This window comes from Geotrypetes seraphini, chromosome 16 (assembly GCF_902459505.1).
Source record: "Geotrypetes seraphini chromosome 16, aGeoSer1.1, whole genome shotgun sequence".
Lineage (NCBI taxonomy): Eukaryota > Metazoa > Chordata > Amphibia > Gymnophiona > Dermophiidae > Geotrypetes > Geotrypetes seraphini.
The window spans coordinates 51,503,656-51,517,218 of NC_047099.1; the positions used below are offsets into that span (position 1 = coordinate 51,503,656).

At 43.9% G+C, this 13,563-nt stretch overlaps 1 protein-coding gene across 1 annotated transcript in view; it reads right to left on the reverse strand.

Annotated features, from left to right (window-relative positions):
- Nucleotides 1-2,103: 2,103 nt before the first annotated feature.
- LOC117350718 (titin homolog) overlaps nt 2,104-13,563 on the reverse strand; it is a 46,105-nt gene continuing 34,645 nt past the window's right edge. The window contains exon 5 of the mRNA XM_033925238.1: nt 2,104-6,691. Within this exon, the coding sequence (XP_033781129.1) occupies nt 3,042-6,691 (3,650 nt within the window). The 3' untranslated portion in view covers nt 2,104-3,041. The remainder of the gene's footprint in view (nt 6,692-13,563) is intronic.

A 13,563-nucleotide genomic window follows, 5' to 3' on the forward strand; every position in this document is an offset into this window, starting at 1 on the left:
TTCCACCTCGTAGATGGTCGAGAGGATCTCGGCTGCGCCAAGCCCCTGCGGCTGGAGAAAGGGGTCAAGAACGGCTCCCCCGTCACCTGGAACAGGGCACATCATCTTTTGATTGGACAGGAAATTCCTTTGCTGCGATTTGACGTTGATACTGAGACAAGGAAAACACTCCATGGGGAAAGGTGGGTTTGAGGTGGGGGGGGGAAAAGGGGTGCACAAGTGACAAGCACAGACATGACAAAGGAGAAGAAGGCAAGCAGGGAAGCAAGAGGAAGTAAGATAATATTGGGATCCTCTACAGTCAATATAAAAATGGCCACGTCCATGCTTTGTGATCCATTGGTGTTATGCAGCAACCAAATATGTTTTTTAAAAAAACAACTTCAGCTGCTAAACTATGCTGATTTTTAAATTGCATGTGGGAGAGCAGCTGCAGCCAGATGTTACCAAAAAGTTCACTTTAAGGTCATTTTTACTTCAGTTACTACTAAGGGATGCAAGAACATTACTCATTTTGCACCTGGACCACTGGTGGGCAGTTCTGGCCCCTGAGGAAGATAAAACAGTCCTGGTTTTCCAAGCTTTAATCCCCCCATCCCTCCTCTAGTGCCATGTATGGGTGAATACTGGGGCCACGAGGTTCGTACTCAATCTGTATGAAAGCTTTGGAAAGTCGTTTCTGCATAAACAGGCACAGTAAGAGAAAGCAATGTGCCCATGGTCACAGAGCGTCAGTAGAAGGGCTGGGATTAGAACTTGCATGTTTCTGGGTACTATCAGCAGAAGAAAGGGCCTGTGAAGCTCATACAAGACATCAGTGCTGGATAGTTCTTATGTTAATAATGAAGAAGGCCAAGCATATAACCCCAAATGGCAGAAAGGATGACAGCCAGGCCAGACCTTCAGTAAATATATTTTTACCGGTTCCAAATAGTTCTGTCTTGATCTAGTCTCTTAAAGAACGTTCTAGATTTTGTTTGTATGTTCTGTAACTATTCTTTCATTAAGCTGTTGAAAAAACATGGTACCTGGAGCAAACTGCTAGCAGAGGGGAAAGGATTGTCTAGACAGAACAGATGCTGAAGGGTTGGGCTAAGGATGACAGTAGCGAGGAGGACACCAAGCGCTTGAGAACAGGAGAGAAGGACTGCAAACTCTTGCAGGCTAAGCAAAGAAGAAAACATAGCATCCATCCTGTGAAAGGCTATGAGAAGTATTGCTGTGCCTTACTGAGAAAGCTAGGGAGATGTTTCTAGCCACAATGAACCTAGTGCTATATTATAAATACAGAAGAGTTCTTAACTTCTATCATAGAGCAACCCGTGAGTTTCCTGACCTACAAAGAGACATTCGTAGAAGCCAAGACTGGATTTATTTGCTTTTTCTTTATGAGGAATCACGACCTACGAGGATTCTAGTTTATAAGAACATAAGCATAGTCTTACTGGGTCAGACAAATGGTCCATCAAAACCATTAGCCCGTTGTTATGGTGGCCAATCCAGGCCACTAGTACCTGGCCAAAACCCAAGGTGTAGCAATATTCCATGCTACCAATACAGGGCAAGCAGTGGCTTCCCCCATGTCTTTCTCAATAACATACTATGGACTTTTCCTCCAGGAACTTGTCCAAACCTTTCTTAAAACCAGCTACGCTATCCGCTCTTCCCACAACTTCTGGCCATGCGTTTCAGAGCTTAACTATTCTCTGAGTGAAAAAAATTTCCCCCTATTGGTTTTAAAAGTTCTGTCCAAGACCAAATACAACAGTAACGCCATAGTACAGATGGCCAGGGATTTCATTGTGACTGGCACTATCTTACTGCCTGTGTTAGACAAACGGTAGAATGCTGATACTGATAGACCTTTGGTTGTTTTAACAATCGAAAGCAGTTCTGGCTCTGTAATTGTAATCCTGAAACATTCTGGCCCTCTTTTGCTCAAATTCAAGAGTGTTGAGGATGGCCTTTTGATTTAACAACTGGGAACGCTTTTTGCTCCTCACCTATTTTCCAGTGGCTGATGGAGAAGGACAGATAAAGAGATGAGACGTTTCCAACCCTCCCTCCCCCGCCCGCCAAAATAAAAACGCTGCCAAAAAAAAATCAAATCAAGGAATCTCTTTATTTATGACTAAAAGTTCCCAAGAAACATTTCCTTTTTAAATACAAATATTCTTAAAAATCTACTTAAGTTTTGATGTTTCACAAGGGAACTGTGATATTAAAAAAAAAAAAAGACGTGGATGGGGGAGGAAAACCACAATGTGGGCACAAACAGAAAGGGGTTACAGACGGACAATTAGTGCCGAGGTATCCTGCAGAGCTGCAGTTCAGGAAAAGTCATGCAAAACTTCTGTCTGAAGACAACTTTCAGCAAGACTGGCCTTCTTTCTGAAACGTGTAACTGTCTACGTTCATCGGTCAACCCTGTGTCTCCCTCCAGCAGTTCCACCTGTCCTTACACACTGCTGGAACTTTCAGCCCATTACTGACCAGCGGCTGCCAGCATGAATTCTGTTCCTCTACCACTTTGGTGATGCTTTGGGAAGACAGAAATTCAAGATGTGTGACTGAAAATCCAGGAGCTTCCTGCATCATTAGAAACGTGGGCCTCTGTACATATTCTGATAAGAAGCATGAGGCCTACAGCTGTTAGCAACAGCAAGGAAGGTCAAAAGAAATTTTTAAAAATGTGCCAAAAACTGGGATGGGAATTGTGAAAAATTCTGTTTTGTTGGGGGAGTTTGTCAAAATTTATTGCTCTTAAGTACAGCATTGACAGAATAACCAACGTCACACGATCTATATCAGTAGTATGAAATGAGAGGTTAGGAATTTCTGTGGAGAGAGAGAGAGGGGTAATCGGCCTAAATGAAAGGGACACCAGGAAGAAAAATGCTTACAAAGAAAACCTCGCATATTAAAACCCTGGATTATACCATTGGCAGGCTTTTGAAAACAGAACAATTGATTCCTATCGTTTTAAGGGTCTCGCAGATTTGGCACTTACAACCAATCCTGAATTCTAGGTGGGCCTTCCCTTATACATTACCTGTTGGCACATTATCAGTCTTTGCACATGGAGCAGTCCTTAATGCCTCTGTGGCTTGGGCCCCATATGCGGGTGGCATTAAATCAGGCATCACTGTGTATTCAATGTTCTTTTGTCCAAAATCTGCTAATGGAACTGGTACTGGCATCCACATTGGTGAGTCACCCATTTGGTTCTCTCCATCTTTCGGAGGACTTGCCTCCAGCTGTTGATTCCAGTCTGTTCTGAAGCCGCCAACAATTTCTTGCTTCCATCCTGGGGGTTCTGGTGAACTTGCCTCATGTGGAAAAAGACTGCCACTATCATTATCTTGGGTTTCCACCAATTGATTCCTCTCCTTGCCCATGCTGCATGGTCCCAAGCAGATCCCAATCTCCCCTTGTGGCCCCTTCATAAATTGATCACGACCTCCATCTAACAAGTGTTCCTCGCTGGATAATGAGGAAACACCTGGACTTTTGCCACAGCTGTCTGTAGAGTGAAGTTGAAAGGCACTATCAAATACATCATAAGACTCTGCAGAATTAGTGGATGCTGGTGTCTCGGTACCTGCATCCCCAGACCCTAAGTCCTCTGACTCTTCTACAGAATGAAGTGTTGAAGGTTTGGAGAGTGAAGAAGCCAAAGATACAATAGGCTTACTTTTATCCAAAGAGTTGTCTGTACTTTGCAAAGTAGAACACTTGGAGTCTTTTAGGAGTAGGTCTCCATCACCCTCAGGTTCAAAGTGTTCTTCCTCTGATGAAGAAATAGTAAGTTCTGTCGGGGGATCCCCCATGATCTCATCAGCAGGCAGTGTTTCTGCTTCATCATCCCCCTTTTCCATGTGAATCCCCAGGTCAAGGTCTGCTGGCAAATCCTCCAAGGGGCTGATCATTTGTTGGGTTGGAGCAAAAGGTTGCTCCACCGAGCCTCCGAGTTTGTCATCAGACCTGGATTCTACTCCAGAGCTACTGTCATAATCCCGAAGCTCTTCTGGTGTACTAGTCTCACTACTACTCTTCCCAGCTAGATCAGGACCACTTAGAGTACTTGACTTTGATGAAACTTTTTCAGGGGATTCACTCTGTGGAGGATTGACCTCAGGTTTCTGGTTCTGTTCCAAGTTACACGAGGAAGCATCCTCATTAGTCTTGTCTGCTGCAGTGAATACTTTCGCTGTCTTCAGCAGCAGACTCTGTGGCTTGGCAATCAAGTTCTGTGTTTCAGGGTCCAATGGATCATCTTTGCAATCTACCATATGGCCCTTCACCAAACCTTTGAGTGCTGGCAATTCTGGTTTGTCTGGAAATGGGGTGCTTTCCAATAGATGTATGCTGTTCTTGGCTTGTTCTTCTGCTACAGATCTCGTAACACTGGACTCGGTCTGAGAAGTCACTTCTGGGAAACCTTCTGTAATATGTTCTGTATGAGATAAGTCTGCCACATCTCCATGACCGTCAACAAGCTTGTTTGTGGGCTTGGACACTGAAGGCTGAGACGCCTCCAGAGGAATAGTGTTCTGCTCATTCCCACTGCTGGTGAACTTAGAGCCCACAGAATCACCAGTATCTTCTTTGACTTGGTGCTGAGGCTCTTCTAACTTATTTTCAGCATCAATGAAGGATTCAAATCCAATTGGAACCAACCCACCTTTCAGGGGAATAACTTCTATGTCAGAACCAAACTTGCAGACACCAGACACCAAAACTTCTCTACCCTTGGCATTAACAGTTGTGTCGTCTGACTTACCAGGTAACATAGATGTGGACTGATTGCTTTGTAATTTCTGATCAGAAAGATGAAAAGGTATTTTGTTTTCATCCATAAAATCTTGGGATACTTTTGTTGACATTGGTATTTCTTCTTTTGAAAGCTCTGCGTCATCATTCTGATTAGCACTCCAAAGCTGGCTTTTTGTTGTTTCTGGAGTTGCCAAAGCTGGACTTGCCAGTTCATGAAGTTGTTCTTGAAAGGATGCATTCTCTATCTCTCTGAGCTCAGTCTGTGTTTCCGCTCTATCCAATACAGCCAGATCATCCTCCTGCACAATTACCACTTCTGGGGTCCTAGTAGGTCCTTCCATGTTTTTTGAATGTGTCTCTTCTTTCAGTAAATCTCCAGCACCATTAAGAAGTTCTTCAGGGGAAAATCCTTTGAGAGTTTTGATGTCCATCCCAACGCATTCATCTTTTAGTTGAGCTTCAACAGGTTTGTTGTACTTGATAAAAGGCTCTTCCCAATTCAGTCCAGACATTTGGTCTGTAGTTTTAACAGTTTTTTCTTGAGCATCTCCAGGTTTCTTAGGCATTAGCTCTTCATCAGTTTGTTCCATTTCTTGCTGAGAAGGCAAAGGTTGAACATGTTGAGCAGGGTTTGCCTTCTCTGACAAGAATGGAGAGTGCTGCTGTGTTGTCTTTTGAGATACATCTTCTAAGTCCTCTAAATCTAGAGTGATGTCATCTGTTCTTACTCTCTCTTTTTCTGAATGCTGTGAAAATTCTTCTTTAACCAGAGAAGGGGGTGATTTCTCTTTTAGTGTGTCAGTAGGTAAAAGTTGCTCCCCCACCTTTTTGGCACTCTGCACGCTCTTTACTTCATGTACCATGGACTGTTGGTCTTCTCTCGAGTAGGAGGATTCTGCATAGACCTGGGGACTTAACACTTCAGGAGTTTTTCCTGTATCTCCCGATACTGTATCAGGTGGCTTACTAGACAGCAAGGTAAGTTTTGGCTTTGTCACTGTGGACTCTGTACAACTCAGAGCCTGCTCAAGAACCAGAGAAGGTGCCTTCTCTGTTGTGAAGCATGGCTGAAGCGGAAAGACTGGGTCTGAGGTGATCTCTTGAGATTCTGAGGTACTGTCTCGAAGTGGCAAAGGCCACTTGCCTTCTGCAGTCACATGGGGCTGTTCAGCTGAGACTGGCATGATCACCTCTGTCTCAGCAGGGTTTTCTTTCATGCTGTCTGGAGCTTTAGTCTGTATAGCTGCCTGTTGTGCCTCTGGTCTCTCAGTTTTATTACATGGAAGGATCTCTTCTCTTGTGGTTGAATCCTCCACTTTAGGGGCTTTGAGTGGTTGAACTGAGACCTGCGTCTCTCCATCCAGTATTTTCTCTGTATTAATTACAGATTGCTGCTCAACTACAGGGGATGGTTGTGGCAGAAGCAGTGGTGAGCATGGCAACTCTGCCTTCTCCACCTCAGTCTTCTCATCCTGCTCTGATTTTATGGACTGCTCTAGTGGGGAATCGAGGTTGGGAGGCCTTTTCCTAGGCACAGGAACTGGTTCCAAGGAGTAGACAATCTGTTTCTTGGGTGAGGTTTTCCCAGATCCAGGCTTTGCAGCTCTGTGGGATGCAGTGGATGGTGTCTTCTGTGCAGTTGCCCTGGGAGTTGTTGACTTGGTTACACTTCCAGGCTTTGGGGGAGGGGTCTTTGGCACAGGTGACACTGCAACCCCTGGCTTGACCTTATCAGATGCCTTTGGAGTGCTGGCAACCACATGGCCTTTTGGTTTGGCCTCTGACTTTTGTTCTGGCCTCCGGTCATGATTGACAGTTTTTGCTGTCTTTTGGTTTGCTATTCTTAGTGCTACTGTTTTGTTGGGTATGGGTGCAGGACTGGAACTTTTCACTGGAGAAGAAGGTTTGATAGCATCTGTAAAACAAAGGAATAACAAGTTAGGTTTGGAGAATTTCTTGGTTTGTCATGGGTCAAGAAATAGCTTACAACAAGACTTCTAGCCTCTGTCTAATACTCTGCAGCAAATGTTGTGGTACTTCTATCAAAAATAGAAAAACTGTCCCTACCAGCTAACTCCAGATCATTAGAAATATTCTGAACCAGCTCTGTGCTTTTCTGACTCTTTTCTGACTGAGTCATTCCTTATTGGAATTTGTGGTGGTATAGTAGTGATTTGAAAAACTCACAACTGAAAGACCCAGAGTGTTTACATTTAAAGTAGGGTTACCATATGGCTCCAGGAAAAGGAGGACGGATTGAGTTGTCTGGATTTTACTTCCAATGCTTTCAACAGAAGTAAAACCCAGATGTCTTAATCTGTCTTCCTTTTTCTGGAGCCATATGTTAACCCTAATTAAAGTGTCCCTGATGGCTTGGAACTGCAATGAGACCATATGAACCTGTGCATGCCTGGGCACCCTTAATATTTGTATGATATGCCTTATTAAATTTGAAATTGAAATCTCCATGCAGGACAGGAAAGAAGTGCTTCTGTATCCCAGTCACTGCTCCCACCTCCCTCTGTAGCCTATTGGCTTGAACATCTGACCAATGGGGCTGCAGGTGGAAGAGATGGCATTGTTGAATAGCTTATTGGCTGGCTGTGTTTGACTGGGCTTCAGGGGGAGGCGAGAGCTGCTGTAACCAAGGAGACGGGCACTTCCTGCCTACAGCTGCCAATGAGGAGAGGAAGGGCAGAAGACTCGGTTCACATAACTTTATTGGCAGGACAATTTGACACGTGTTGCCACAATCATATGTTCAGCAATGAAGGTGCAAAGGACATAGAAGTCCTGGGAGAGAAAGGAGAAATTAGGAAGAGGTTAAGGGCTGGGAGACAGAATGCAGCCTTGAAGAGGTGGAGGTGGCAGAAAACAGCTGGAAGGGGAGGGGAGCTGAGTGATGGGGACATGCAGTGGGTTAGAGATGGAGGGGGTTACAGCATGGCAGTGATGTGCTAGTAACTAATTACTTTTGAAGAGAAACTAATGTTACCTGCTTAAATGATTTCCCAGGGATAGTTTATAGTTTAGTTCTGGCCCCCTTTAACAAGATGGCTTCAGTAATACATTCACAGTCAGTATTACAAAAACATACATTTCCTCCACATATCATACAAAATGATCAAAAAAGGTAAGTGCATCCTTTTGATACAAGGAGGCAGGGGTACTTGAATTTCCCGGAAGGGGCCTGCATGGTTTACGTCTGCCTCCTGCTTTTTTTTTTATTAAGCCTCACCTAGACTTATCCTGAACCTCTGCCCAAATGCTGGCTTTTATGTATCGACATAAACCAGAGCTGATCCTAGCTCAGTCCAGATTTCAGTATTTATTGAGCTTGTTTATTGTTATTCCAGTTGTGGTACAAAAAGTATATTTTACAGTAATATATATAAACAACTGTTATCATACTTCAATATTGTCATGGTTGTGTCTCTTTCTCACAGCACAAAAACTGCAGCTAGAACACAGGGTATGGAATGGACACTTATCATGTGGCTTGAAGGGTGCTGGGTTCTATAAGAGGGTAAAGTGTTACTTTACCATATGACGGGCAGGTCATGAACTGGGTCTGGTATATTTTGAACCTCTAAAAAGGAGAATGTTGCTCCCACCGCCATCCTATCTTCAGTTAAAGCAGGCAGCGGATTCTGCCAACAGGTAAAGCCACGTTAAGAGAGTAGAAATCTTCCTGCCCTCCCCACCCCTTTGCGGTTTCATTATGTAAGCAACAGAGGTGTGCTGCTACTGGGTCTGGGTGGCTATGCCACTGCCAGAAAGTGAAGGTATGTACTGACGGCTGTAAAATTGAGTCTCTTCTTCAGACCAAATTATAAAAAAGTCATCAACATACTGGTAGTACTTTAGGGGTTTAGTCTGATGGAGACAGAGGCTGGGAGAGACAGTTCTGCCATGAAAAGGTTTGCATATTGTGGTGCCATCCAGCAGTGCCCATGATCTGCAGATAGGTATTAATTAAACAGAGTTATGAGAGTATGTTTGATTCTTTTATTGATTTGTCTGTGTATTGGGATCCATGGGGGAGGTTTTTAGGAATTTATCACATGAAACGGTGCCATCTGCATGGGGAATGTTGCTCTATAGTGGCTAGAAGAATATCTGGTGGCAGCAGCTTGATATTTGCCAAAGAATTTTGCTGTGAAGGGCTGGACAAGGCAGAAAAGAGTTGTATGGGGAAGAGAGGCTGGCTGATGGAGACGGGCAGAGAGTGGAGCTGTAGGGAGAGGAATAGGAAGGAGTTTGGATCATAAAAAATTGTTAGACTGTTTAGATGCCATCGGCATTCATGACAATGTCTTTAATTAGTTCTGAGGATTTTTAACATTGCGTTCCTAACAGGTATACACTAAGAATACACACTCTACCACCTGCAGTAATCCCTGTGGTGTCCCTCAGGGTTCCCCGCTTTCCCCTTTGCCTTTTAATTTGTATCTGTTCTCTCTCAGTTCTAGATTATCCCACTTGGGGATTAAGTTGTTCCGCTATGCTTACGACATGACCATCTTGCTCCCTATTTCAGTTTCAGTCTCTCATATTAGTCATCTTATTGCTGAAGTTTTTGAGATAGTTGGAAAATGGATGCTTGAATTTAGACTAAAACCCAGAAAAGACAATATTTTTTTAATGCATCTCCACATCAAAACAGTATCGAAACATCATTGACCGTGCACTTATCCTGTTCAATCTACAATCAAAATCCTGGGTGCAATTTTAAACCAGAACCTGACCATGAAGAATCAGGTTGATGCCCTGGTACGAAAGGGTTTCCATACTCTATGGAAATTGCGCACAATTAGAGCATATTTTGATGTATCATCATTTAGATTGTTGGTACAATCTCTGGTATTGAGTCAATTAGACTACTGCGATATAGTTTATCTGGCTGCCACTCAAAAAATTATTTACAGACTATATTATCCAAAATACGGCAGTTCGATTGATTTTTTTTAACTTGAGTAGGTTTGATCAGGTTACTCCTTCCCTCTGAGAGCTCCGTTGGAGGCCCATGTGAAGTTCAGATTTAGCTGCCTATGTTTTAAGGTGTTGTTTGGCCTCAAACCCAATTACCTAACGGATTTGTTTGCATTCACTGAATCGAAATGCTCAAGACATACACATGCTCTCTTTGTCTTTCCATCTGTCAAAGGATGCAAATTTTTTTAAATATCATCAACGCCTCTTCTCAAATCAAGCAGCATCATGGGATAGGGACTTGCAATCTCTAATAATGACTTCTAGTATTTACCAACATTTTAGAAGAAATCTAAAAACCTAAGTTTGCTAGTTTCTTGGGTAATGGTAACTGAAACTTCCATTAAATTGTAACTTGATTTTCATTTGTAATATGCGTTGCAATATAAGAACATAAGAACATAAGCAATGCCTCTGCTGGGTCAGACCTGAGGTCCATCGTGCCCAGCAGTCCGCTCTTGCGGCGGCCCAACAGGTCCAGGACCTATGCAGTAATCCTCTATCTATACCCCTCTAGAACTGTTTTTATGTGATGGGAGGGAGAATGCTAAAAGAAACAGAAAGGATTAGATTGTAAGCTCTTTTGAGAAGGGACCTTCTCTTCTGTCTTTAATATACAGCGCTGCATATGGGTAGTGCTATAGAAATAATAAATAGCAGTAGTAACTTTAAGGGGAAGAAGGGTGGGTGATTGGACCAGACACTTGTAATGAAGCTATGGGGAGAGGAAAGGCTTTACTGGTTGGAGAGAAAATGTTGCTAGAAAGAGCCAGAAGTGTCTGAAATATTAGATTTATGAATAAACAAAGTTTCACCTCTCCCTTCTCTCCTGTGATTCACAGGAAGGGCTGATATAATCCACCTCCCCAGCACCTGAAATCTCCTATCTGCTCAGGGCTGTGACTGAATAGACTATTCGAGTCTTTATCTGCTGTCATCTACTATGTGTTAGGTGAATGGATCAGACCTGAAGGATTTACTGCCCTGTGAAAAGCTGGCACCCTCCTGGGATCCCACCAAACCTTTCCTCTGAATGCATTCAACATAAACCAGACATGAGACACTGGCTCTGTACTGGGGGGAGGAGGGGGAACTGGGGGTGGGGGAAACAGACACTGGAGAAGATCAAGGGCTTCATCTTAGTCATAACATCTGATAGGATTAAAGTAGAGTTATAGTTTATTGAAACTCTGATTATAGAAAACTTTTTATTATTTGTTAGAAAATGTCATTCATTACAGGAGAGCAACTTAATAGAGTCTTTAAACTAGAGTAAGAGGTAAGATTTGAACCCCTGATTACTGGCATGTCAAGTACGGCCTTTATTCTCTGAGCCACTAGCAGCTCTTGAGAATTGGCCTTTCTTTACATAATCTTCTCTATTCTGCAGAGCTCTTACGCCCAGAAGAGGACATAAGAACATAAGCAGTGCCTCCGCTGGGTCAGACCTGAGGTCCATCGTGCCCAGCAGTCCGCACACGCGGTGGCCCATCAGGTCCAGGACCTGAACTGTAATCCTCTATCTATACCCCTCTATCCCCTTTTCCAACAGGAAATTGTCCAATCCTTTCTTGAACCCCAGTACCGTACTCTGCCCTATTATGTCCTCTGGAAGCGCATTCCAGGTGTCCACCACACGTTGGGTAAAGAAGAACTTCCTAGCATTCGTTCTGAATCTGTCCCCTTTCAACTTTTCCGAGTGCCCTCTTGTTCTTTTATTATTCGAAAGTTTGAAGAATCTGTCCCTCTCTACTCTCTCTATGCCCCTCATGATCCTGTAAGTCTCTATCATATCCCCTCTAAGTCTCCTCTTCTCCAGGGAAAAGAGACCCAGTTTCTCCAATCTTTCTCTATCTCTCTCTCTCTCCCTCTCTCTCTCTCTGTCTTTCTATCTCTCTCTCTCTCTCTCTCTCTTTCTGTCCCTCTCTACTCTCTCTATGCCTTTCATGATCTTGTAAGTCTCTATCATATCCCCTCTAAGTCTCCTCTTCTCCAGGGAAAAGAGTCCCAGTTTCTCCAATCTTTCTCTATCTATCTCTCTCTATTTCTGTCTCTCTCCCTTTCTCTCTCTCTTTCTGTCCCTCTCTACTCTCTCTATGCCCTTCATGATCTTGTAAGTCTCTATCATATCCCCTCTAAGTCTCCTCTTCTCCAGGGAAAAGAGTCCCAGTTTTTCTAATCTCTCAGCGTATGAAAGGTTTTCTATCCCTTTTATTAGACGTGTCGCTCTTCTCTGAACCCTCTCGAGTAACGCCATATCTTTCTTAAGGTACGGCGACCAATATTGGACGCAGTACTCCAGATGAGGACGCACCATCGCCCGATACAACGGCAGGATAACTTCTTTTGTTCTGGTTGTAATACCCTTCTTGATTATGCCTAGCATTCTATTCGCCTTCTTAGCGGCCGCTGCGCACTGTGCCGTCGGCTTCATTGTCATGTCAACCATTACCCCCAAGTCCCTTTCTTGGGTGCTCTCCTTCAATAATATCCCTCCCATCGTATAGCTGCACCTTGGGTTTCTGCTACCCACATGTAGTACTTTACATTTCTCAACGTTGAACTTCATCTGCCATCTCGTCGCCCATTCCCCTAGTTTGTTCAAGTCTCTTTGCAATTCTTCGCAGTCCTCTTTAGTCCGAGCTCCACTAAATAGTTTTGTGTCGTCCGCAAATTTAATTATCTCACACTTCGTCCCTGTTTCGAAAAAGTCCTAGTGTGAAAGCCTTGTTGGCCCAGTGGTTTGGGTGCAGGGTTAGTAATCGAAGAGCTGTGGGTTCAACTTCCACTGTCTCCACTTGAAGAGAAGCAGGTAGTTTTAGTGAAATTTGGACCATTTTTCATAGGGAAAAAGCCGCATAACCCTGGCTGGTGGTGGCTCATCCGCAGTTATTGAGTTTTTACCAAATATATTCAGTATGCAGGTCTATCTGACCCCTAACCCCATCCACCCACACCACTTACCTGCTCTAGCTAATCTAGACTAGAACCCACAACCTCCCAGATTTGATCAAAGCACCTTAGCTGCCAAGCCACCAGTCAGCCAGATAGGAAGAGCTTTTTTTTGTCTCTTTATCTTTCCTTCTTGGACTCAACTATAAAACAGGTGCAAGTGTGGGATTCAAAACGAGGGCCTTCTCTAAAAGGTATCAGGTCCACTTCCCTCTGAGCCACCACTCAAATAGTGAAAGTACCTCATTTTTCTCCCCCTTGTATCTCACTTTCCTGGACCCTGCTGGAAAACAGTCAACAGCAGGCCATCCTTTGAGAGACTTGAACCCAGGGTGCTCTCTAAAGAGAGGTCACTGTCAAGCTCTGCTGAGCCACCTGAGGATTCAATGCTGGCTCTGAATTTTCTCTTGGACTGTGCTCTACAGCAAAAAGGAATTGATTCAAGTGTCTGTTTTAATGGAGGCAACAGCCACATGTAAAACAAGAAGTGCAGAGAGTTGGTTCCCCCACCCCAGTCTTAAAAAGCCCAACCTCAGCTCCCTAAACCTGGTATGGTAAATGTCTAAATGGTAGTTTTTAGGTGACTAGCAATGGACAGATCCTGAGAAAATCAGGGAACCTGCACCAAAACCAGAGGCACAGACTGAGCCAGGAAATCACCAAAGGACATAGCAGAGGGTATGAAGGAGACAGTCCTAAACCTCCTCAGGTTAGAGAGTTCAGGGGAGACTGCCTTGCTAGAGGGATTAAGGGAAAGTCTCCTAACCCCCTGAGCTTATATTCCACCCCCTGGGACTGGACAAATTCTGGAAGAGGAGGCTATAATGGAAAAGTCTCGTTATT